The sequence below is a fragment of the Elephantulus edwardii genome, unplaced genomic scaffold (genome assembly GCF_000299155.1).
Source record: "Elephantulus edwardii isolate Elephantulus edwardi_28Jun2011 unplaced genomic scaffold, EleEdw1.0 scaffold00082, whole genome shotgun sequence".
Lineage (NCBI taxonomy): Eukaryota > Metazoa > Chordata > Mammalia > Macroscelidea > Macroscelididae > Elephantulus > Elephantulus edwardii.
Genome location: NW_006399832.1, coordinates 7,184,827 through 7,210,544, shown reverse-complemented (window position 1 = coordinate 7,210,544; position 25,718 = coordinate 7,184,827). Strand labels below are relative to the sequence as shown.

General features: G+C 40.5%; 1 protein-coding gene across 1 annotated transcript in view; it reads right to left on the bottom strand.

Moving 5' to 3' along the window:
- The window catches only part of RASGRF2 (Ras protein-specific guanine nucleotide-releasing factor 2), a 432,531-nt gene extending 414,905 nt beyond the window's left edge, over nucleotides 1-17,626 (bottom strand). Inside the window, exon 1 of the mRNA XM_006889857.1 lies at nucleotides 17,295-17,626. Within this exon, the coding sequence (XP_006889919.1) occupies nucleotides 17,295-17,582 (288 nt within the window). The 5' untranslated portion in view covers nucleotides 17,583-17,626. The remainder of the gene's footprint in view (nucleotides 1-17,294) is intronic.
- Between the last annotated feature and the right edge of the window lie 8,092 nt (nucleotides 17,627-25,718).

Below are 25,718 nucleotides of genomic sequence, written 5' to 3'. Positions count from 1 at the left end.
TAATGTTATATATATGCACAGGAAAGCAAGCCCGCAAGCAAATCATTCCATGTTTCAATGCATATATTTCTGTATGACTTTCAAATTATACAGTTGACCCCCACCCCCAGTGGGTTTTCAGAGGCAGTTAGTTGTATGGGAGGAGAATGCTCATCTTTCTCCCTCAGAGCAGCCGGTGGATTTGAACTGTGTGCTTTCAGGGCTTATTGCCACCAGGCCACTACAATTAAATTTTATGATGTTAAAAATTTTTCTAAAATGTCTTGTTAATATGGCAATTTATAGCAAGAGTCATAAGCGGAAGCTGTGGACTTGTATTACTTGCTCTTTCAGATTACACTTCAGACAATCTTGTTGAATGCTAAATTTTAAAACAGAAGCATCAATGCAGCTACTGTGTTAAAAAATTATCTATCTCATTTTAATATGTTTATTTTAGTCAAAAGAATCTACATACTAGAGAGGTTAACATAAAAAAAATTCTCTCAGAAATATATCTGTTTAGGCAGTATTTTCCTAACTGTAAGTTACCATGAATGTATATGCTAATCTAGAGGGATTTAATTCAACTGCTTTTTAAGAAATATGTCATCCACTAAATGTTCTCTAAAACTTAAAAACCTTAGGCACATAAAAATGCCAAAAAATTTGGCAGAAAAGCTATTTTATTCTCAAGATGGATCATAAATTAAACAGCACACATTTACAGTAACCAAGTTCTCAAATGGTTTGCCAGCTAAATCACTCTCACAAACATGGAAAGATTTACCGCCTCAGAAACCTATAGTGGCTGTTCAACCCTGTCCTGTAGGGCTGCGATGAGCTGGAATCAATTCAATGGTAGTGAGTGTGATAGTGAGCTTAAGAGTCTACCGAGTCCCTAGGTAGTGCTAGCAGTACTGCCTGTAAGGTTAGAGGTTCTAGTCTACTTAAAGTCTTGGAAATCTACTTGTAAAACCGTGTCATTTAAAATCCTTATGCCTCAGAGTTTTACTCGGACAGGCGTGGGACTCCAGTAAGCTGGGATCAACAGGCAATCAGTTATTGATTATGGTTCACAGGAGCTCTTTTCAAATAGATTACCCTCAATTCATTTAATATTTTCAGTTTCTTTGTTCTCTGCCATTGAGTTGGAAGTGACTAGGAGCTGATCCTCCAGCCAGTTATAGAAGCTGTAAATCACACAGAAGGAGATTGTTACCTTTCTGCCACTGGGCAGGAGATGGATAAGAACCACATGTCTTCGGTAGGAATCATCCATTTTCCAGATTAGGAAACAACTGGGTTAGAGAACCTTTCTTATGAACTTCACTGCCATATACAGGGCACGCCACATTGTTCAACAACAAAGAATGTCATTGCTTCTTCAGTACCGTAAGAGGAAGATCAGACAGGTGAGCAGTAAGGAGGACAGCTCAGCATAAACTTGCACACTGACCATGAACTTTCCTAACAACGTCCACATGAGGAAGCTGAGATCCTATAATCACAGGCTGCTACTGTTCAACCATGACTGCGCTACTCGAGACAAGAGGTGAAATTTGCCAGCAAAACAAATACAAGAAGATTCTGTTGCAAAGAACAGAAAGACTGTGCATATAAATGCCCTTTCTTAATGGACTACATTTACTCTGATGGCACAGATTTCAGGTATCATCCTCCATTTCCCCGTGTTACAGAGAGCAGTATTCACTGGAATGGGTCAGCGGAGACAGGATCCTACAAAGGCCCAGTGGTCAATAAATGGTGGGAGAAATCAAAACACTGAGAGTGTGGAATTTAAAATATAAGACAGAGTCAAAAGCCACACAGAACCAAGGTCTGAAGAGGCAGAGATTAAGGCATCTTCTGCATATTCCGTGGCAGCCACCTCAAAGTGTTGGGCAAGTATCAGGAAGAAGCTTGGTTCAGAGAGAGGGCACAGCTAGCAGACGGGTCCCCAACACTCCTCTCCTTCCCATGTCCTGGTCCGTAGCAGGGACTAAGCATACAGAAATAATACTGGTAAGAGTAGTTAGTTCGAATGCTTCCTTTTTATAAATACAATATACAGCTTTGCATTATTGGCTTACTTTTCTAATTTAGAGTCAAATCAAAACATGCTTTATGAGCTTTAGGAAAGTGGTAAAAGCAGACTGAGAAATCTTTTATTCAAACTTCAAATGTGCCAAATTCAGGGAAGAATGACTGACTGTATGCCTCTTCTCACACAGACCTGGTGATAGACTCCTACCCATGAGTCAAGTTCAACAAATACTAGATTATGAAAGTAGCTTTTGTTAACCAGACCTGCCACACAGAAAAGATTTGCCCTGGCTGAATTACTAAACCATTCTGAGACCCATGACCTTAACATGCAGGATAGAAGGGATATGGTGATCTCACACTAGGTGTGAAGATTAAATAAAGGTTTATATATAAAGACAGATAACTATTGAAATATATTAATATATATACACACATATACATATACATATACATATACATATGATTTGTCCAGCATACAGGCTGAATGCTGAATGGAGAGAGGATAAAACTCAGGGTCTTAGCAGGATCTGGCATCCAGAAGACAGCTGGTTTTCTGTTGTTGTTATTAGATTCCATCAAGTTGGCTCCAACTCAACCACAACAGAACAAAATCCTGCCAGATATTGCACTCCACACAATCTCTGTTGCACTTAAGCTGATAAATGGTAATGCTTCAGATTAAAAAATACAGAACAAAGTAAACAAAAGTCTAACAATTTTGTATCCTAAGTGAAATAGTCTAATTTTCTTTTGTTTTCCATTCAAAAAAAGAAAGCTGACTTACAGCTGCAGAAAGATAAGGCTGCCTTATAGAAGCAGAGGGATGAGGATGTGCCGGAGACAGGGGAATTAATTATTAATTAATCAGGGGTTGTACAATTTGATGGGGGCGAGATGAGGGAAACTGAAAGAATTTGTTCTTAAAAACAATGTATTTTGGGGGTTGTATACCAATGAAGGAATTTTTCTTTTACTTTTCAAAGAGAAGAGCGAACTGGGGATGGGCAGGGAGAAAAGTGCAACAATGAGTGAATGGAAATCCAAACTCTCTCTAAAGTTCATTAAAATTAATAAAATAAAATTTTTTTTAAAAAAAACTTATTTGAACTTTGTAAATAAACTAGTAGAAAATTAAGGAAAAAAGATAAGGCTGCCTTAAAGATGCAAGCCATCAAGTAAGATAGATGGATAGATGATAGATAGACAGACAGACAGACATCAAGAGAGAACTATCAAAATGAATAGTTTAAACTAAATATAATGTGTGAGGAGAAAATGGGACTCACATTTTCAAACTGTCAAAATCTAGCCCCACTTAATGGTAGTATAAAGATAAATATGTCTTAAAATGTTCCTAGCTACAGAATATGTTTCCTTATAATAGTACAATAGTCAGAGAGGTTCAGAACTGACTTTATACAGTCAAGGCCACATGTCAAGGCTGTGGAGAAGCAAGGAGAAGCAGAAGCTGTGAGGAAACAGAAACAGTTAAGAACAAAGAGACATGACAGAAAACAGGTGAATCAGGAACAATGTCCAAAGAATGGTTAAATCATAAGAAAGAATTTGTTCAAATTTGTATTTGAATTTTGTAAATAAACTAGTAGAAAAATATTTAAAAATCAGGATTCAAAGTTAAAAAATAGTATAATAAAGGCAGAATGCAACTCACCCCTCTTCCCTCACCATATTCTCCTCTCCACATCCACTATCCCACACACACACATAAGACATGACTGAAATTTAAGATAACTCTAGTTAATACCATCCTTTGCCAGCAAAAGAACATAAAGCAACCAATCATTCACTAACAATAACTAAACCTAAAATGGTCTGCAATACTTTTTAAAAAAAGATATAAACAGAATACAGACATTACAGAATAATATTAATATAACACTCAAGGAAAAATTTTACTGAAGCTATTTTGGAAATAGTTGCAGCAGTACATTGCAGAGCAACTGTCAGAAATTCAAGCTAGATTCAGAAGAGAGTGTGAAGCATTGTTGCTGACATCAGATGGATCTTGGCTGAAAGCAGAGAATATAAAAAAGATACCTGTTTTCCTGACAATGCAAAGATTGTGTGGATCATAACAAATTATGGTTATCAATTCATAGAATGGGAATTCAAGAAAGGTTTGTGTCAAGGTTGTGTCCTTTCACCATTCTTGTCCAATCTGTACACGGCACAGGTAGTTTGAGAAGCTGGACTATAAAAGGAATAGCTCAGCATCAGGATTAGAGGAAGATTCATTAGCAGTCTGCAATGTGCAGATGATACAACTTTACCTACTGAAAGTGAAGATCAGGACTTAAACCACTGACTGATAAAAACAAAAGACTGCAACCTTTGCTGTGGGTTACCCTTCAAAATAAACAAAACCCCTCACAAGTGGACTGATGAGCAACAACATCAGCATATAGAAAAGAACAAACTTGCCGAGTATTTCATTTTATCTGGATCCACAATTGCCGTCAAGAAGTCAAGCGACTTACTGCATTGGGCACATCTGCAGCAAAAGATTGCTTTAGTTGTTTGCTGGGGTTTTTTTAAAGTCATATTAAGTACTAATGTGTGCCTGACCCACGCACATATTTCAGTCCCTTGGCATGCATGCAATGCTAGACAATAAATAATGACTACTGAAGATTAACATACGCCTTTGACTCATGGTGTGAATTAAACCAAATACTGCCTGGAAAATCAACAAATCTTAACTGATGTGCAGCCAGAATGCTACTAAGAAGAATGTTGTTGTGTACCGTGGAGCTGGAACCGCACCATAGCTCACCCTCCAATGGGTTTTCAGAGGCAGCTAATCATACAGGAGGAGACTGTCCATCCTTCTCCCGTGGAGCAGCTGGGAGCTTCGAACTACATGACTTCAGGATTGCAGTGCAGCTTCTTGCCACTAGGCCACCAGAGAAGTAAAGATAGTGGGGGCTGCACTGCATGTACTTTAGGCATGCTATTTGCAGGGACCAGTCCCTATGCCTGGTAAAATAAAGGGTGAACACAAAAAGAGGAAGAACCTCAAAGAAAGACAGACATACCCAAAGGCTGCAAAAAAATGGGCTCAAACATGGCAAAGCTTGTGAGGAGAGGTCAGGACCAGGCAGTTTCTTTTCTGGTCCTGTTGTCAGCAGGGCTGCTGTGAGTTCTAACAGACTACATGGCATTTAATAACAGAAAACATATGACAGACTTGATTAATGAACCCTTAGCAATTGCCTTAAACCAGCACTGGCTTGCCATTACATCTCAATTGATTTTGAAAGACGGAGGAAAAATTGATGCCTTTACTCAGTCAGTCCTGACTACAGAAAAACTACGCAAAACTCTCTGTGAGAATTGCTCATATCTTAACAAGATAATGATATAGGTAGAAAAATGTTGGTAAATTAATTTTAATTAAAGAGGTAAAAGTCCAAAATTCACAGTAAGAATCAACAATAATTTAATTTACCCCTAGAGTGAGGTAAATCATGAAAACTTTAAATCACCAATCATAGTTAAATAATCAATTTTAGCTTTTTCTTTTCTTTTGACTTGCTAGAATTTACTTGAAACCTAATTTACTTGAAAGACCACCTTCTCAATTATTGTCATAAATTTTATCCTTTATTATCATATCAAAGAAACAAAAAGAATTTTTTTAAAGAAAGGCACAAAACAAGACTACCTACCACTTATACTAAGACACTCTGTAGCAATCATGTTACTTAAGTCTTTTCATAAGACAGTTCTTTTAGAATTGCTTCTAGGTTAGCCTTCAATGCCAAACCAAAGATATTCCCTTAAAAAAAAACAAAACAAAAATAAAACCTAAAAAAGAAAAAAACTGCCTCACTTCAAGTAAAATAATATGTTGTCTGATGTTTGCATTCAAATAACGGAGGGGAAAAAAAAGTATGTGGAGCGAAACAGATACAACAAGAAATGACAGACCACTGAAGATAGGTGAAGTTGGGAGAGGGGTACACTGCAGCTCCCCAGTTTGTGTACGACCTATAGACTATGTCACCAGAGCTCTTTCATCATTGTTGTTGTTACTGTGTACCTTTGAGTTGCAACTGACTCATAGCTAACCCTTGAGAGGGATTTCAGAGGCAGTAAATCACCTAAGAGGAAACGGCCCATTTCTCACTCATGGAGCAACTGGCAGATTCAAACAGCATGACTTCAGGCTGGCAGCACAGCTCCTTATGACTAGGCCACATGTTTTAAAAGGAAAGAAGGGAAACCTTTTTAAGTAACCCAAGTAACAAAAGCGAAAAAAAGAAAATGGAAAGTTACATTAGGAAAAAAAAGTAGTAATAGTCCAAATGTCCACCAGTTTGCTGTACTGTGATGGCTTGTGCAATATTACCATTATGGAAACTATGCTACAGGTGTTTCTAATATCAGTGGGCTCATCCATGGGGAATAAGATTCAAGAGAACCTCCTGACTAAGATAGACTAAAATAAGGTGCCTGGTAATCCGCCTCCAAAACTTAGCTGCTCGAAGTCCTGTGCATCACACACAATACTGCCCAACAAAGTGGGAGCGATCATGTTTCATGCTGCTTTGACATGCTGGCCATGAATTGTAACCAACTTGACAGCTACTAACAAATAGAAAACTGTAATTGGCAAATATACTCACATTTATGCTCTGAGCTTGGCACGGATTATTACCAATGGACCCCACAGTAACTCAATAAAGTGGGGACAATCATTACCCCATTTTCCAGACTGTGAGGCAGGCTTAAAAGAAGAAACAAGATAGTGGCTACCTGGTAAGTAACAGAGACAAGACTAAAAACCCATGTAGACTAATCCCTAACTCAGGCCAACTCCTAAGCTGAACTATACACAAGACTACCACCTGACCTGGAGGTAAAACTTACTATTCTTAAATTTAAAAGGATGTAAATTCATACAGAGTACCTAAGGATCCTACTGCTCTGAATCACTGACATGATCTCATCATGACTCCTTATTGAGCCAGTTACGATGTTGGTGTGACTTAGACTAGGGTCCCGCCTCCCTACTTCCATGTTTTCTAACCCCAGGAAACTTCCTAGCTTTCAAAGTGTGCTCCTCCCCACAGGGCTAAGCCCATCGTTTATATTAGTCACCCTGATAGCATGGGTTCATAATCCAGTTCAGGAAATGAATCAGGCATGGTCAAAGTTAAATCAGAGAATGACAAAATTAAACATTCCAGAGAACCTGAAAAGAATGCCATGCCCCGGTCGGCAGAGTCCCTTAGGTCTCGACTGGTTTGGTCATCACAATCCAAGTAGTATTAAATTGGGAAGCATGTTGTTGTCGGTAGTGGTGACTGCCTCAGAGTCGAGCACAACTCATAGAGAACCTAAGAACAAAAGGCCTGAAGCCCCTCTACAACTATGGACATTTATCAAAGTTCATAGAGGTTCCGGAGGCATGTTGTTTAGGAAGTGGATGGCATTCCTCCTTCCACCCCAAAGTATCTAGTACTTTAAGAATCCAAGATGGGATTATAACATGTTTATAAATTAGAAATTTCCTTATATACTGGGGGAAGGGGTACTATGCAATCTGCAAAACAATGTCATTTTATTTATATGTTTGTTGGTAGAGCTCATGGGAATTCTAATTTTCCTTACATTATGGCACTCTGATACTATAAATAACTTTTATATTGAATTTCCCAACTTTCTGTCTTATTCCTTCCTTTACACTTCAAAATAAGGGGGAAAATATACAGCATACCATTTAAATAAACACAGTTCACCTCAAACTTCGGAGATTTTCTTCAAGTGTAATTAGGGCATTTTGATTTCTCTGTCTAGTGTTTTAATAAAGCTGGGGTGGTTTTTGTTTTGGTTTTTTTTTTCTTTCATTTTTTCATTGAATCCTAAGTTTTTCAAGTGCCAATGAAAAGGCAAACTGAGAATAAGTAGTTTCAGTATCTCATATCTAAGATCAATATTTTCTGTTAAAAAAGTGGCCAAGTCTTTTTCTAGACATACAAGTAATTAAGTATATTTTTAATTCTACCAGCAAAAGATGCTAAAATATACCCTTTGCAGAGTTAAATGAATGTATTTATAAGTTTTCAACTTGTTAACATTAAAGATGTATCACTGGAGTTATAGTGGATAATTCTGGACTTATGGTTAATTTTAATTTAATATCAAGTGTTGTCAAATAGTCTAATATTTATGGCAGTGCTATTTTGATAGATGACGAATATTATTTCTCATTAATTGAATATAATTTAATTTTTAAGCAATGTAAACTAATTTCAGAGAATGTATACTGTGATAAATTTAACAGAATCATTATACCTATTTAATCTTAAAAAATAAAGCTCCACAAATCATAGACATAATGGATTTAAGTGGACATATTAGAAAATAATACAAATAAAAATCTACAAATGCCACTGTGTAAAAGATATTTATTATTAATGTTCGGTAATAAACTAATTAACTAAAGACACACACATACACACCAATACATCCCTTTTTTCCCAAGACAAATTAACAGATATGTAAACAAAAAGCAACTTTAAAATTGTGATATTATGATTTAAAACTTGACTAACTCCTCATTGATTGTTAATCAGCTTATTATACTGTAAAATTATCCTAAGGGTAAATTTTTCTATTCCACAATATAAAAATTATATTTCTTATGCAGAGCTGAGAAGTATTGCTAAATGTGGATAAAATCAACTAAAGATAATACAATCTTCATTAATCAGACAGCAAAAACAATTGTATGAACAAACCAGTAACACATGCTAACACAAAATATATGGAAAGTACTAGTAGCTTTGTGTAAGGACTTGTGCTACCAATCCAAGGTATGAGGTTCAAGTCTACCAGCTCTCTGTGGGAGAAAGGCAGGCAAGCTCCTCCTGGGCCTCTGAAAACCCGCTGGAGGGTCAGTTACTACCTGACCAACTCCATGGCACCCAACAAAAACACAGCCAAATATATTTGTTTATCACATGTGCCTTGGAATTTCAGACCATGAAAAAAAAAAAAAGAAAATCCATGTTTTTCAATGTCCGAAGAAGGATGAAGAAGGTTATTGACATGTTATCACACTACAACTATTTTCTACCTTCAGTAATATATTGAACTGTCACTTATTTAAAACTTACAGAAAGATACCTGTCACAACAAAATGCATGTGATGTACATTTGTCACATCAAATAAGGATTTTTTCCCTACACTGAATCCTCTTTTTTTTTTTTTTAATTATTTGTGTGTGTGCGTGTACCGTCAAATCAGATCTGACTGGTACAGGAGGAGATTGTCCCTCCTTCCCCAGCAGAGCATCTGGTGGATTTGAACCGTGCGCCTCTGGGATTGTAGTTGCAGCTGCTTGCCACTAGGCCACCAGAGCTCCCCCCATACGCTGAATTCTTAATAAGCACAATGATCTAAACAGTGTGATTTACTTAAAAAATTACCTAATTAAGTTACAACTAATTCATTAAATTAAAATCAACTAATTAATTTAAAATTCATTTTGCCATGAGATATTTTTTCTCCATTGCATTTTAAACAGAAGAATGATATCAAAGTTCAAGTAACAAATCATTTGTCCCTTTATTCTATTGTCCTTTCATATGTGTCTAATAACAAAGGCTCAGAAGAAAATGTTGAGTTTGTTGTTAAACACTAATCAAACAACCTGAAGTGCATGAGAATCAATCTTTACTCTCTGCCATTTTCCAAATATTCCAGGGCTTGAATGAAGCACTACCTAATTCTATAAAACCGTTAAAATCTTCTACTTGTGATCAAACAGAAAAAATTCTGAAGTGACTGGTTTGTAATAAGGTGACAACAAAAATCTCTTTAAAAAGAAATAGACGTGTTAATTCTTCACAAACACAGTATTTACTACGCTAAGCCACCAGAATTCAGGAGATATTTCCATGCAACAAAACAGGAATAAAGTGGATAAGATATTTAATCTCAACAGGAAAATAAGAACAAAAATAGCTTTTATCCCCTATATGTAACTCCTTCTAGAAGGTGACAGAAATGGCTTTAAAAGCCCAGTATAACTGGAATACCTGCACTTACAGTGTAAGTGCACTATTTTTAAAGATCACCGTAAAATATATTAATGATATTGAAAATGTTTAAACAAAAACTCCATTTTTCTTCAAAATTTAGTCGCCTATAATTGTACTTTTCAAGAATCAATACTACCATTCATGGAGTTGGCTCGCTGGCTGGTTAGCTAGTTGGTTGGTTGGTTGGTTTTACTGTGGTAAAATACAGATCATAAAATGTGCCGGTTTAGCAACTTCTAAGCTCACAACGCAATGCCATTAAGTCCATTCACAACAGTGTGCATTCATTATCACCATTCTGTTTACAAGCAGTTTTCATATCAAGTTGAAATTCTGCACCCATTTTGCAGCAGCTTCCCATTTCTACCTCGCCTCCTCCCAGGCCTCTGGTAGCCTCTAATTTACTTTCTGTTTCCATGAATTTGCCTACTCTAGATATTCCCCATTATTAGTCTCCTAGAGTATTGAGCCTTTTGCATGTAGCTTCTTTCACGTAGCACAATGTTTTCAAGGTTAGCCACGCTGTAGTCTGTATTAGAGCCTCATTCAAATAAGGATTTTATTTATAGCTAAATAACTCTTTAACATTTTTATATACGCACGTGCGCTCACACACACACGCGCGCGCGTATGATCTATTCACAGTTTTTCAGACAGTTCCCAGATTTCTGCTCACAGTGATCCAGGCAATAAATCAGGAGGAGATTGCTCATCTTTCTCCCTCAGAGCCTCTGGTGGATTCACACCTCCAGAGACACAGGACCTTTGGATGAGCAGCATAATTCTTTATGGGCTATAACACTACAATTCCATATGTTTACATATGCCACTTAACATCAGCAGGGGAGTAAGAGCAAAAATAGTACTATCTCCCCCCTCTACGCACCTCCATATATGTATACATATGGAGCTCTGGCAGCAAAAGCTGTTAAGTGTTTGGCTGCTAACGAAAAGGTCAACAGTTCAAATCCATCCGTTGCTTCTCACGAGGAAGAGGGGTAGTGTCCTCCTCTACATTTCCAGCATCAAAAACCTAATGAGGAGTTGCTATGAGCCAGACTCAACTACGCAGAAGTGGATTTTGATTTGCTATAATATTGTGCTACCAACCTGAAAGCACATAGTTCAAATCTACCAGCTGCTCAGGGAGGGGGTGGGGGTGATGAACAATCTCCTCCGGTCTAGTTAACTGCCTCTGAAAATCCACTGGAAGGTCAGCTATGAGTTGGTTCCAACTCAACAGCACACAACAGCAACATACATACTCATTAGAGAGCTCTTGGTGGCTTAGTGGCAAGAGGTTACACTGCCAACCCAAATCTCCTCCTGTGTGAATTACTGCCTTACTACCCGCTGTCTGTGGGCCATTTCCAACTCCATGGTACATAGTATTACAACAAACATGTATATTTACCATATTTTATTTATTTATGTGTAAATCTGTTAATAGCACAGTTGGGATATTTCTACATTTAGTCAATTGTGCATAATGCTGTTATGAACAATGGTGTAAAAGATTCTAAGTCCTTTCAAGTCTTTTGTACATGTATTTTTAGCAGAATGCCTGGGTCTTTTGGTTACTTCTCGCAGTGATATCAGTTTAAAGACTAAAATGTGCCTAATTCGGTCTTTTTAACCACCTGCTATGCATCTGAGAGCTGGACTATGAATAACGATGACCAAAACATTGATGCCTTTACATTGTGGTGCTGGAGAAGAGTACTGAATAGCCCACAGACTGCCAAAATAATGAACAGGTATATCTCAGAAAAAGTGGGGCCAGAATGTTCCTTGGAGACAAGAATGACTAAGCTTCATCTCTCATACTTCAGACATGTTGTTAGGAGAGGGTATGCTTTGGAAGGGGGTCAGCAAAAGAGAGGAAGATTCCCAACAAGATAGACTGACGCAGTGACTGCAGCAATGGGCTCAAGTGTATCTGAGACAAGGACAACCCCGGTTAGACAGGACAGGATTCAGATCTATTGTCCATACGGTCGCTATATTCATACTTGACTCCATGGCACCAAAAAACCAACACCACCACAACAATGGTACAGAGGGAGCTCTGGTGGAGTCATCGGTAGGGAGTCGCATGGTTAAACCAAAAGTGACATCCTTTAATGGTTTGAATACACTGGCCACTCAGCTGCAGAACGAAGGGCAATCTTCTCCCACGTGATCTGTAGCCCCCAGAAACTCGCTGCAAGGTCAGCTATGAGTTGGCTCTGACTCTGTCACAGAGTGAGTGAATGAATGGTGCCGAGGTTCAAGTGCTGAGTGGCTAACCAAAACGTCAAGTTGTTTAAACCTATCACTAACCTGAGGGAGAAGGATGTGGCAATCTGCTTCAAAGATTGTTGTTGTTGTTGTTGCTAAGTGTTGTGGAGTCGGAGATGACTCATAGCAACCCTATGAATGAAAGACCTAAATATAACTTTCATTCTTTCTCCAGGTCCATAGAGTTTCTGGAGGCAAGCTATTTACGGAAGTGGATGCCACTCCTGCTTCCAAACTTGTTTTAATCTGGGAGCTCCACCAAACACTGCCCTCCATGGGTAACCATTATCGCATTTGACACATCAGTGTCACAGTGTGACACTAGCATCACAGCAACCACGAGTTACCTCTCAAATGGACAGACCAGTGCTATACCACTTAGAAGAATGTTTGATCAAAACAATTCAAACCAGGCCTGAGGGCCACAGACTAAAATCACTCACCTTTGGCTTGGTAGCATCTCTGTCTATCCACCAGGCCAACAGAGCTCTCTCTACGACTCACAGTAATTCCGTGAACAACAGATCTAACCCTTGCCCCATCCCATGACATCTTCACAATCCGAGACATGCTTGAAACCATTGTTAGAGCCTTAAAAACCACATAGGGAAGTTATAACTGCCTATCGGGTTAGTATGAGTTGGAAATAACTTAATGGCAATAAGTTTGTGTTTATTTGTTTGTTTAATGGTAATTCCGTAATGTTTGAGGAACTGCCAACCACTTTTCAATTGCTAAATCATCTTTAAAGGTAAAATATGAACAAATAAAACAACATTATTCACATACTACAGGTTAGTTAACACTCATATTACCCATATCTGCAAGTTTTTGAAGCTTCTCAAAACAAAAACAACTTCACTGTGTCAAGGCTAAGTTTGGCTGACCGTCCAAGCAAGGTTTCTGAGGCTGTAGATTGGGAGCTGCCCTGTCAATCAGAAAAGGTTCTGAATCCACCAGCAGCCCCATGGAAGGAAGATGGGCAATCTCTTCCCATGGTGTACAGCCTCTGAAAACCCGCTGGAGGGTCAGCTATGAGTCCGTTTCAACTCGACAGCATATAACAACAGTATCACAGGAGAAAACATTGTCCATCTTTGTCCTGTAGAAGGGCTGATGGATTCAAATTGCCAGAGAGGTGTTACTTTGGGGTTAGCAGTATGACTTCCTACAGACTGCACCTTCAGAGCTCCCTTTTTTGGAAGCTCAGTGGGTTTAAATGCCATTCCTTTTGCAAGGAGCTCTTTCAGATCATTTTGTATTCATATCTGGTGTTGAAATTTGATCACTGATCTTCTTCTTCTTAGAACTCTTTAAGCCTAAGCATCAGGACAGGTTAAAACAAATTCCCCCCCCCCCTTATATTTGAAGCCTTTAAAGGCCATAAAATAATGAAGGACATCACCTGGAACAAAAAACATGGCATAGAGGAGATATCTCTAATAACAATTGCCTTTACCCTTAATATTTTCATCTGAAATAAAAGGGGAAAATTTTGTGGTGGTGTTTTACTTTCCACAAAGGGAGCTTTTAAAAAAAACAGGTACAACTCAACTATACTTTTTTTAGAAAAGGCACACCACATTTCTGTTTAAAGAAATAAAGATTTGACTCTAAACTCATTTTAATTCTGTCATGGTCAGCACTAGGAAATAGCCACTCACTGTGAAGGCTGATAAAATGATAAGAGAGGCCTGAAATATTTCTAGAGCTTACCAGAGGGAAATTTTGGACTCTGCGGGAACAAAATGGAGCACTGCAAATATTCCTTCAACCAAGGAAAATTTAGAAGATGAAAATACTTTTATTTTTTTTCTGTTTAGCTGAAAACAGTTTCAGTTACACTGCTAAAAATAAATAATTTTTATTCTCTGCCAACCAACATATTTTTTATTACTGTTTAGGTGCAGAAAAAGATAGAGGATATTTTTCTCCTTTAAGTGATCTTGAAACAATGAATTAGAATGATTAGACTAGGAATAACAAACTCCCAAGAATAAACAGGCTATTCGTAGCACGACATTGACTTCTTCAACTGTCAATGTCATGGTCATCCAGACTCTGAGGTGATGATTTACTGATAAAGATGGTGGAAGGTGATGAAAACTGTTTCTTAGTTTATAATTCCTTCCTAGATCTATTGACTTCTTTTACTAGAATGTCTACATTAATTTTCCACTTGCCTTTAGCTTCCCAAATACAATCTTTATTAGAGAGACTGGCAATATTTCAATCTCCTGACTTTAAAAAAAAAGAAATTCACACCCTCAACACAGCAACAAGTTCAAATTGTGTTCTTTAGACAACCTATAAATAGAAATCAACCCAGAAATCATTTTATTCAAAATCCTTACAATTTTATGGATTAGGGAACAAAGCTGAAAACCTTCAGGGACATAGCTAAAGTCATGCCATATCGTGCTGAAGACCAACCTCTGCTTCTCTTCTTCAATCTTGTGTCATGCCCTAGCCTTCAGTTATTTTTGTGAGGTTAATGGAGATGATCATGCAGAAAGTTCTGGAAGCATGCACAGAAAAACAGAACTTAAGCTGGTCCTGTCCTCTGTTTTTAATGGTCTTTAATGTGTCTGTGTGTTCAGGTTATTGCAATGCATCCACAATCCAAAATAAGTAAAAGGAACCAATGGCATAAACCATCAACTTTAGACTGTTTCTTGTTGCTACAGTTCCTTCTTGACCTTTCAAACCCACCCTTACAGGTAATGTCAGAGAAAAGCATCAGACTACTAAGCTAAAGATCCAAGTCACTGACGCCTAACAGGACAGAAACTGAGGGCCTTCCCAACAAGCCCCTTCTTCATTTGGAGGGAGCTTGCTTCTCTGCATCTCAGTTTTATCTTCAAACACTAATTTACACACTTTAAAGATGTAAAACTTGACTGAGACATACTCGTCCTTTATATGATTATAAACCAAGGGGAAGGGGTGTTGGTAATGTCCCTAAGATGACCTGTGTAGGTTTTCCGCTAGAAAGCAACATGAAAATAAAACGATGGGACCACGAGTCTGGCTCACGGTACAGCAGACAAGAGCTATTGTGCATAGGGTCGCTATGAGTTGTAGTCAAGTCTATGGCACATAACAACATTATATGATGGTTACATTTTTGTTACTAAAGAGTGGTTTAAAGAAAATTGTCCTGAAGGTATGAATCCCAGTATTTTCCAAATAGGGGGGAGGAGGAAACTGTTACCATTTAATGTCAACAGATAAGACAACCCTAGAAACTGTTAAATATTAAGTGCCAACTCCAAACAGAAGAAGGAAGAAGGATCAAGGGAGGAAATAAAACAAAGAATAGAGAGTTTTATTACAATATTATATAAATGTAAGGTGGCTGCTAAGGGCTGTTGAACAACATAAAACAATTCATTTGAAATCAAGTTAAATATTCAGAGTTGCTTAAAGTACCCTAGTTAATTTCTGACATAATAGCACTTAAAAACCTATTCAGTTTGGCATCTGTGAGATCTTGGAACATGACCTTTAAAACAAAAAAGTTCTCAATTTTCTTAAAAAGGGAGCAAGACCGTGAAAATACACCTATTTCCTCAGAAATCCTCTCTCCTTTTCCCCATTTAAATTCTAAAATACATCAATTGTATACAAATACAAGTTATGCTTGTATTTCTATCATCTACCTCTACGGAACTGTAAATGAGGTTTCCAATACATGCCCTCAAAAACCAAAGGACGTATTTTACCGTGTTGTTTTTTTTTTTTTTTAATTTCAGATTTATAAGCCTTGTAACAACTTTAATGCGTTGTGCCTGTTCATGGTTTATAGTGAAACTAAAGTAGACGGGGTGGGTAAATCAAACTTTGGGTTGTTCTAGTTTTAATTTATCTTAATTTTACACATCATTTTATAACTCCCCGGGAGGAGGCGGCAGAAAAGCATCTTATTCATAGCTCTGTTGCTAGCGCCTCCCACCGCCACCCCCAGTGGTTTGCAGGAGATGCTGTTTGGTCTGACTTGCACGGAAAATTCAGCTGCGAAATATTTTTAATGCAACAGCAAAGACAATCGGCCTCTATCTTTCCCCCCCACCCCCTCCCAAGTGAAGATGCAGAAACTAAGTGAGAATATTTGGGAGCACAAAATTAGTCTGTGAACACAGAATTTTAATAATCAAATGGAGATTGAAAAATAAATTTAAAATTCCCATTTTGTAAGAACTGGAGGTAAGGCGAATTACTAAACCTAGATTCCCAAGTTAGACCCAGAATAAAAGGATAGCATTCATTTCCAAGCACTCATTTAAAAGTACCCAGAAGCGGTCTTAAAAATGCCCACATTTTTAAACATAGCAAGAATGTGGCTAGCAAACATTAATCCTGAGGGATATAGATACACATTTATCTTCATAATTAGACCCAGCAAGCCAAAGGTGACCAAGGTAAATGAAGAGAAACCACGAAGTGTGATTGGGTATGACCAACAGAAAGTGCCTGTCTTCGCACAGAGCAGCCTCGCTCCTTTCCAGTACAACCCGGTGGTCAAACATTCGCAGCAAAGAAACCCAGACACGCCAGGGGAAGGGAGAAACCAAACTTTTCCAGATAAGTTAGCTCGTCTAGCCACGCTAAATCCAACAGGTGTCAACACATGCCTCCACTGAGAATCCTTATGGGCCGGGTGTAGGGAAGCTCTGACCACCTGCAGGGTCCTGAAAGCAGTAAAGCCCAGCCCCTGTTGGAGCTGATCACTGGGGGTTGAAAGGGGATGGGGAAAATGGAGAGGGGAGAGCCTCGGGATGAAGATATGGAAGGCGTGGAGATGTCCTGACAAGAAGCCACCCGGGAAGGAAGGCTCTCAGAGTCTGGTCCCTTCGCACTGTGGAGTCTCTGGCCCCCAGGGAGGCTGGGAGGGGTAGGAGGGAGCGTGGTACCTGCTTGTCCAGCGCGTCCCGGGAGCCGGCCGGCCCAGCGCCGATCCTGGGCGGCGCGGGCGCTCGCTCGCAGCTGCAGCCTTCCAGGAGGTACATGCCGGCCGGGCGGCTGCTCTGCTCGCCCTCGAAGTAGAAGAGCACATTCTGGTAGAGCGCGAACCACTTCTCGTGCCAGCGGCTCGCCTCGGCCGCCTTCTTGCTTAGGAATCCTCGCTTGGTGCCCTCCTTGCGCGCCAGGAAGGCCAGGTACAGGGCGTGCCCCTCGTTGTAGCGCACGCTCTTCTGCATGGTGAGGGCGCGGGGGGCGCTCGGGCGGCCGCCCGCCTCACCCCTGCCTCATGGGCATCACCCGGTAGGCTCCCCCGAAGGCGCGTCCGTCCGCTCGCCTCGCGCCTGAGCAAAGGGCGCCCCCTTGCCCGGCGCCGCGCGCAGGACACTCCGCAGGCCTCCGGGGCGCCACGCCACGCTGGTCCCGAGGGGCTTTAAGCTGGGGCCAGAGCGCGTTCTCAGTCGGGGCCACCACTCCCCCGGCTCAGGAAAGCCCCCGGAGCCCCCGACGCCGCGGAGGGGAGCAGCCTTGCCAGAGACCCCGGGACCAGCGGCCGCTTCACCCAAAGTTGCGGGAGCCGAGCCCCCGGCTGCGAGCTGATGCGGCGCGGCAGCCGGAGGAGGACTGTCCTCGGGCAAATCGCTCGGGGAGACAGAAGGTAAAACGTCACGTGGGAGATCAGCTGTAATCGGCTTGGAGACCGATTTAAAGGGCAAAGTAGGCGCGGGAGCGGCGGCAGCGGCGGCGCAGCCCGCGCGCCCCGAGCGCGTCCCTCCTTCCGCCCGCCGCGGGCCGCGCCTCTACTCCCCTCCGGGATGGGGCGGATCGCAGCGAGGTGGAGGCGCGGCCGCGGCACACGGTCACACGCGCGCTCGCACAGCGCGCAAACTCACACACAGGAAAACGCTCTCACACGCACGCAAACCAGCGCTTGCACACAAATCCTCACCGAGAGTGCACACAGTGTGCGCTCATACACAGGAAATTACCCGTTCACATAGACACAAAACATGCACACACATTTCCACGACTACGCATACAAACTTAAGTACTTATGCATATAAAGATAGATGTACATTGAATGCACATAACACCAAACAACAACGTTCACAAATAAACACACACAACTACAACGGAAACTTATGCACCTGCTCATCCAGAAACACACACCCATACTGAGTACAACCTACACACATACAACATGCACACACATCCACAGTCAACACATACTTTTTCATACAATCAACATATATATGTACATTTATATTCAACTCACACACTGAAATGCTTCTTATACACAAATTTACATGAACACATATTGCACACTTCTATGTTGTTGAATACCATAGAGTCGGAACCGTCCCATAGCTGACCCTCCAGCAGGTTTTCAGAGGCAGTTAATCACACGCGAGGAGTTTGCGCGTCTTTATCCACAGAGCAGCTGTGTGGCCTCGAACCACTTGTCTTCAAGATGCAGCTCAGCGTCTTGCCCCTAGGCCACCTAGAGCTTCCTACACACTCATATAAGTGCATAAAAATGCATCTTCATACACAACACATTGATTATTCATTACTCACCTTGGCAAATAATTATACATATTCACAGATTGGCACAAATACACAAACACAAGCCTCACACTTGTACAGAAGCACACCATACAAACACATTTACATGCAAACACACACTTGCACAAGCCCATTCAAACGCCTCGCCTTGTCTGCACTAGCACTCGTCAAAGAGTGCATGTCCGTGACAGTGGGTGGAGTCACAGGCTTGTTTTGAATCAGGGGCCAGGTTGGCTTTCCCTAACCTGGTTATTTTAGGTGAAAGTCAGTGACATAACTCTTCTGTTCCCAAAAAGGCCCTTGGTGTTGTGATTTGCCCTTCAAGGACTGTGATTTCATAAGATTAAAAGAAAAGAAACTAAATTTTAAGGACTGTGAAGAAGGAAAAAAAGATTCATAGGAGACTGCCACCTATGAATAGAATCCTTCTGAAGGTTATAGTGTCTAACCAGATTCCCCTCCTGGGACTGCAATTCATTTGATTAACAAATCGCAAAGGTACAGTAGAAAACCAAGATCCCTGCTGTAAAATGTTTACAGAAAAGAAGCAAGGACCCAAGACACTGTGGGTGGTGGTGGGGGGAAGGTACTGAGAAACCCAAGATCTATTAGAACTCCATTCTGCTGTCCACTTTTTTAAAAAATCCTTATTATTCACTTATCATAAAACTGGCTTGTCATAAATGCTTGTTGTTAAATGTTAGAATAATAAATGGACTTGTTTTGTATCTCTGGTCCTGTGTTTAAAGATCCTGCTTATTTTGTAACTGCTCTTTTTTACAGAACATTTTATATTCTGTTTTGCTGAGCAGATGAATATGTTCGCGGGTTGGGGTTGGGGGGTTTTTTGGACTTTTCCCCCTTTCATATACTTTAAAAAAAATTCACTACCAAAACAAAACCAGTATAGTAGTTTGGTTTTGAAATTATACTGTGAAAACAGTGGATGTTTCTCTTTATATATTTTCATCTAAAATATCTAAAGAATAGTGCTGGGCTAATTTAGGAGCTGGGAGCTTGAGAAGATACGAGTACAGAGACAATGAGTAAATGTGAACAACTTTTTGATCTAGATTTTAGATACAGGCAAGATGGTGATTACCTCAGGAGGCCTTTTTTTTTTCTTGCCGTCTGGTCTCAGCTTTGAGAACTAAAAGCACTTGGCATCTGCTAAGGTGAGCTTCACTTCTAGGTAGGGGGCCCTGGTGACCTAGTGGTAAGGAGGTGCACTGCCAACCTGAAGGCACACGGTTCAACTCCACCACCTAGTCTGCAAGGGGAAAGACAGGAACTCATCCATGCAATTTTACAGCCTCTGAAAATCTGTTTGAGGGTGGGCTTTGAGTTGGTTCTGACACAACAGCAGAGAGAGAACTCCCACTTGTAGTTTTGTTTTGGGGGGTTGTTGGTGCTGTTGGTTGTGGTTGGGGGGTTGTTTTGAGATGTAAATGATTCTCTTCTCCAGTGGGCAACTTCTCTCTGGTGCTGAGAATGATTTCAGTGCAGGATGTATCCTTTCTGTCTACTCTGGTGTTTTCCTGCTTTCAACTACGAAAGTATTCACCTCAACTCCGAGCTAACATCATGTCCTACAAGGTTAATGGGCAGCACTCTACAACCCCCTTTCTCTGAATTTGGCCGCCGATCTTTGTGGGCACTAAATGAGAGACATGCACTCCAAGGGCTATTTATTGATCACCTTCGCAAGTCCTCAAAACTTTATTTAGGTGACGCAGAGGATGTAGAGAAGATATATCGCCTCTGTTCCTGATGGAAAGAATGTAATGTTCAGGTACTTCTTTTCACCATATTGTCAACTTTTTAAATGCAGAGCCTATTTCCCTAATCTCTTTAGCATGCAATACCATAGTTGTCATTTTGTTTGTATGCAGTCATTGAAATTGTTCTGTAGCATCAGAACTGACTCATGGCTAACCCTCCAATGAGTTTTCAGAGGCTGTAAAATTCATGGGAGGAGATTGCCTGTCTTTCTTCCTCAGAGGAGCTGGTGGATTTAAACCACCTGCTTTTGAGTTTGCAGCACAACACCATACCACCAAGCCAACAATATACACAGTACTCAACTCTCAACTCGTTGAGTCTGAACCAACTTATAACTGATCCTCTAGTGGGTTTTCAGAGGCCCTAAATTACATAGGAGGAGATTGCCTATCTTCCCCCCACCCCACGAGCATCTAGTGAATTTGAGCCATGGATCTTTGGGTTAGCATTGCAGCTCCTTACCCACTAGGCTGCCAGAACTCTCTAGTATATGCAGTAAACACACAAATTATTCAAAATAATTTTAAATTATTCAAAATAATTTTAAATTACTTGGTGTTTGCTCACTAGGTTGATAAGAAGGTCATCAGCATTTATAAATACCAGATTATTCTGCAATACTGTGAGAAATGGAAACAACAAGAAATACCTGGATGATCTGTGTTGTTGTTAGGTATCATGATATCAAGTACAACTCACAGTGATACTATGAACAACAGATCTGAACCCTGGCCTCCCTGCGCCATCCTCACACCTCTTGACACAGTAAACCTGATTGCAGAAGACACTGTGTCAATCCACCTGATCAAGGATCTTCTCCTTCGTCAACCCTCCTCCTTTCCAAGCATTATGTCCCTCTCCAAGGTATAGCCCCTTCTAGCAACATATCTGAAGTATATGAGGCGAAGCTTTATTATCTTTGCCTCCAAAGAGTACTCTGGCTACATTTTTCTAAGATGTATTGGTTTGTGTTTTGTCAGTCCATGGGATGCTCAGTGCTCTTCTCCAACACCATAACTGAAAGAAATCCATTCTTTTTCTATCATCCCTATTCATTGTCCAGCTCTCAGATGAATAGCAAGTGATCAGAAAGACCATGGCCTGAATCAGACACACCCTAGTCCTCAAAGTCACATCACTCTTCCTAAATAATTTAGAAAGGTCCCTAATCGCAGATTTTCCCAGTGCAATGCATCTCTTTTATTTTCTGACTGCTGGTACCAAGGTTGTTAATTGTAGATCCAAGTGAAATGAAGCTGTTGATAATTTCAATCTCCTCTCCATTCATCATGACACCGCCTATGGGTCCAGTGGTAAAAATCTTTGTTTTCCAGACATTGAGATGCAATGCATACTGAAGGCTGTATTCCTTGATCTTCTGCAACAAGTGCTTTTTTCTTCCAAAGAAAGAGTTCTTTGTTCTTTTGGCAGTCCAAAAGACTTTTTGGTTTACTGATAGATATTTCACCAACTCTATAATAAGCCTCAGAGGCTTCTCAGTCTTCTCTACTCAATGTCAAACTTTCATATGCATTTGGGCAACTGATATACCATGCCTTGGTCAGGTGTACCTTAGTCCTCAATGTGCCAGCTTTCTATTGGAACAATTTAGTCTTCTGCAGCAGAGTTGTTCGAGATCACTTGCTATGCATCTGAGAGCTGGACAATGAATAAGGATGACAGAAAAAGAATTGACACCTTTGAGCTGTGATGTTGGAGAAGTGCACTGGACATACTATGGATAGTCAAGAGAACAAATTATGTCTTGGAGAGGGTGCAACCAGAATGCTCTCCAGAGGTGAGAATGATGAGTCTTCACCTCACATACTTTGGGCATGTTGCTAGGAAGCTAGGAAAGGCTATTCCTTGAAGAAGGACATGATATTGGTAATGGTGGAGAGTCAGTCAAAGGAGAGGTTGACCCCAACCAGGTGGATTGAGAAGGTAACTGCTGTAAAGGGCTCTTGTGTGTCAGGAGTGTGAGGATGGCACAGGATAGAACAGGGTTCAGATCTTTTGTACATGGGGTCACTAATGAATCATATTTGACTCAGTAGCACCTAACTACAACAATAACAACATCTCACCTATTTTTAATATATTATAAGGGAGAGCCAGTCTCATAAGAAGGGCACCATGCTTAGAAAAGTAGAGGATTGACCAAAAAAAAAAAAAAAAAGAGGAAGACCCTCTAGGAAATGGATTGACACAGTGACTCCAACAACAGGGTCAAACTGGAATGATCTGTGGGATGGCTCAGGACTGGGCTGGGTTTCATTCTGTGTTTACCAGATTGGATCACTGTAAAGGAGAGTCAGCTCAACAGCACATAACAAGGTTCCTCTATACATTTGGAAACTAAACCCCTGGGATGGTGCCACCTGGAGGCTATAATGAGAAAGAGGCTTTTTCCCCAGCTGAAAAAACAAGTTGGCAAAAAAGAGAGTACTCCAAGCCCCTGGGAACTAGCTATTTTGTGAATTCATTGTCGGGTTCCCCTCTTGCATTTTCGAGAGCATCAAAACATTTCTTACTGACAAAAAAAAAAAGTATCCTGTGTCGTTTTCAGTGCAAGAGGAAAAAAAATAGCAATGAACTTCTTTATCTAGAAATCCCAATTACTGTTGTAGAGGGAGATGCTATCCAAATAACTCTGAAAGAAAAATTAAGAGAAGGGAGAGAAGGAGCAACAGAGGAAGGGAGGAACACAGGAAAAAGAAATTTCACTGGAGTCACCCACAAGCATGAAAGTTGGGTGGGTGGGAGAACGCTGGAGGGAGAGCTGATTCTGCATGTATAGGACTTAATCTGCAACTTTAAAAAAATCTCTAATTCATATCTTATCATTTAGACACAGAAGGTAGGTTTTCTCTTTTTTCCCCCCTCCATTTCCATAAACTTTGTTTTGTTAGTAGAATTTGAATGTGCTGCCTGAATTCTGCAATGCTTTTCAAATGATTTCTATATTTCAGGAAATGTCTAGATACCAGGCTCCTGGAGAAAGACTGTCAGGCAAAGCCAAGATCCTTTTGCTGGCCTGACAGTGTTTGGGGGACTGTTGTTTTGATGGCTTGTATATGTGGAAAGTAGTGCATTTAATAACACAGGTGCAGTAACAATTCTAGGCCACTTCTAAAGGATGGAGGGGTAAATCTCCTGCATGTATTTTTTCCAGTTGTCTCTTGATACTTGAGTACTTGAGGTCTCTGACTACATTAAACCTAAGAGAATTATCCTTTCCTCAGACTCCATGTTTTATTTTAGCCAAAAGGAGCACTTCATTTACAAAATATAAGATACAAAATGCTAGACTAAATTCTTTAGAGCTAATCATTTCTACCCATTTATTTAATCAGTATGATGTTTCCCCTCTATTTATGTTCTAGAGAGGACAGAGGACGGTGATGGTTCAATGGTAGCATCCTCACCTTCCATGCGGAGGACCCAGGTTCCATTCCAGGACCATGCAGCTCAAACACAAGCACCATCTCCAGCGTGGTCTCTAGTGGTCTGTCAGGGGAGGCTCCCTTTTGCTATGATGCTGGGTAAATTTCCACAGAGCTTCCAGATTAAGACGGCTTGGGAGAGAGGCCAGGAACCATTTTCTTTTGTCTGATGGCTACTAACAGCAACCATGTTCTGAGTATTCAAAGCTTGTCCTTCAAGCATCAGATGTGAGAGTCATGCGTTTTACCTGCCCCTGCTTCTGAAAAGTGAAGATACTTAGCAATTTCTTGATGATTTCAGGTAACTACTAAAAACATTGTGTGTTGAGAGCTGCATCAAGGAAGTACTTATTCTTTGTGAAAAATAGGAGAGAGGAGACAAAACCTTCCAGAAGAATGGGTGAGTGAAAGACTCTCCCTTTTTGGGCACAGACCTGAGGATCCAGAAGCAGGTAAGTGGATTTTGGTTTGAATAAACAAAGTACATCTTTCCCTCTGGATGGTATCTCACCTACAGCTCTGAGCACGGACCCTTGTGCGATGTCCAGCCTGCCCTGCAGACCTCCCTAAGTGGCAAACTCCTGACCACAACCCCACAACCCAGCATGCCCTGAGCGTGGCTCTCCCCTCTCTTACACATGGTAAGGGTTTCATACTCATCATTCCTTCCGCCTGAAAGTCCCCTTTACTACTTCCCTATGTAATCACACAGCTAGCTTCTCACATCACTCAGACCCTGCTCCAAAGTTACTTCCTCAGAAAGGTCTACCCTGACCAGCATTCTCTGTCACTTTACTAAGGAGCCTTGGTGACACAACAGTTAAATGCTTGATAGCTAACTGGAAGGTTATCTGTTCAAATACACCGTGAGCCCTGCAGGAGAAAAGTCTGATAATCTGTTCCTGGAAATGTTGTCGTTACTGTTAGGTGTCACTAAGTCAGTTCCAAACTTGCAGCGACCCTATTTACAACAGAATGAAGTACTGGCTGGTCCTGCACCATCCTCGCAATTTTTGCTAAGTTTGAGCCAATTGTTGCAGACTTGTCAATTCATCTCATTTAGAGTCTGCCTCTTTTTCGATGACTCTCTTCTTTCCCTACTATAATCTTTTTCTCAAGATTCTTTCTTCCTAATAATAAGCCTAAATATGAGACAAAGTTTCACTATTCTCACATGCTAGAAAACCCTGTGGGTAAGTTCTACTGTAACATAGAATCTCTAAGTTGATAATGACTTAAGATCACGTTGTTGTTGTTGTTGTTGTTGTTGTTGTTGTTGTTATGTGCCATCAAGTCGTTTGTGACTCATAGCGACCCTATGTACAACACCCCTAAACCCTGCTCTATCCTGTGCCAATCGTATTGCCTCAGACACAGTCATCCTAATTACCCCCGTCACTGAATCAATCCACCTCATAAAGGGTCTTCCCCTCCTGTGCTGTCCCTCCACCCTACCAAGCATGATGTCCCTCTCCAAGGACCTATCTCTCCTTACAACATGTCCAAAGTATGTCAGATGAAGCCCCAGAATCCTTGCCTCCAAGGAGTAGCCTGGTTTAACCCTCTCTAGCATGAATCTGT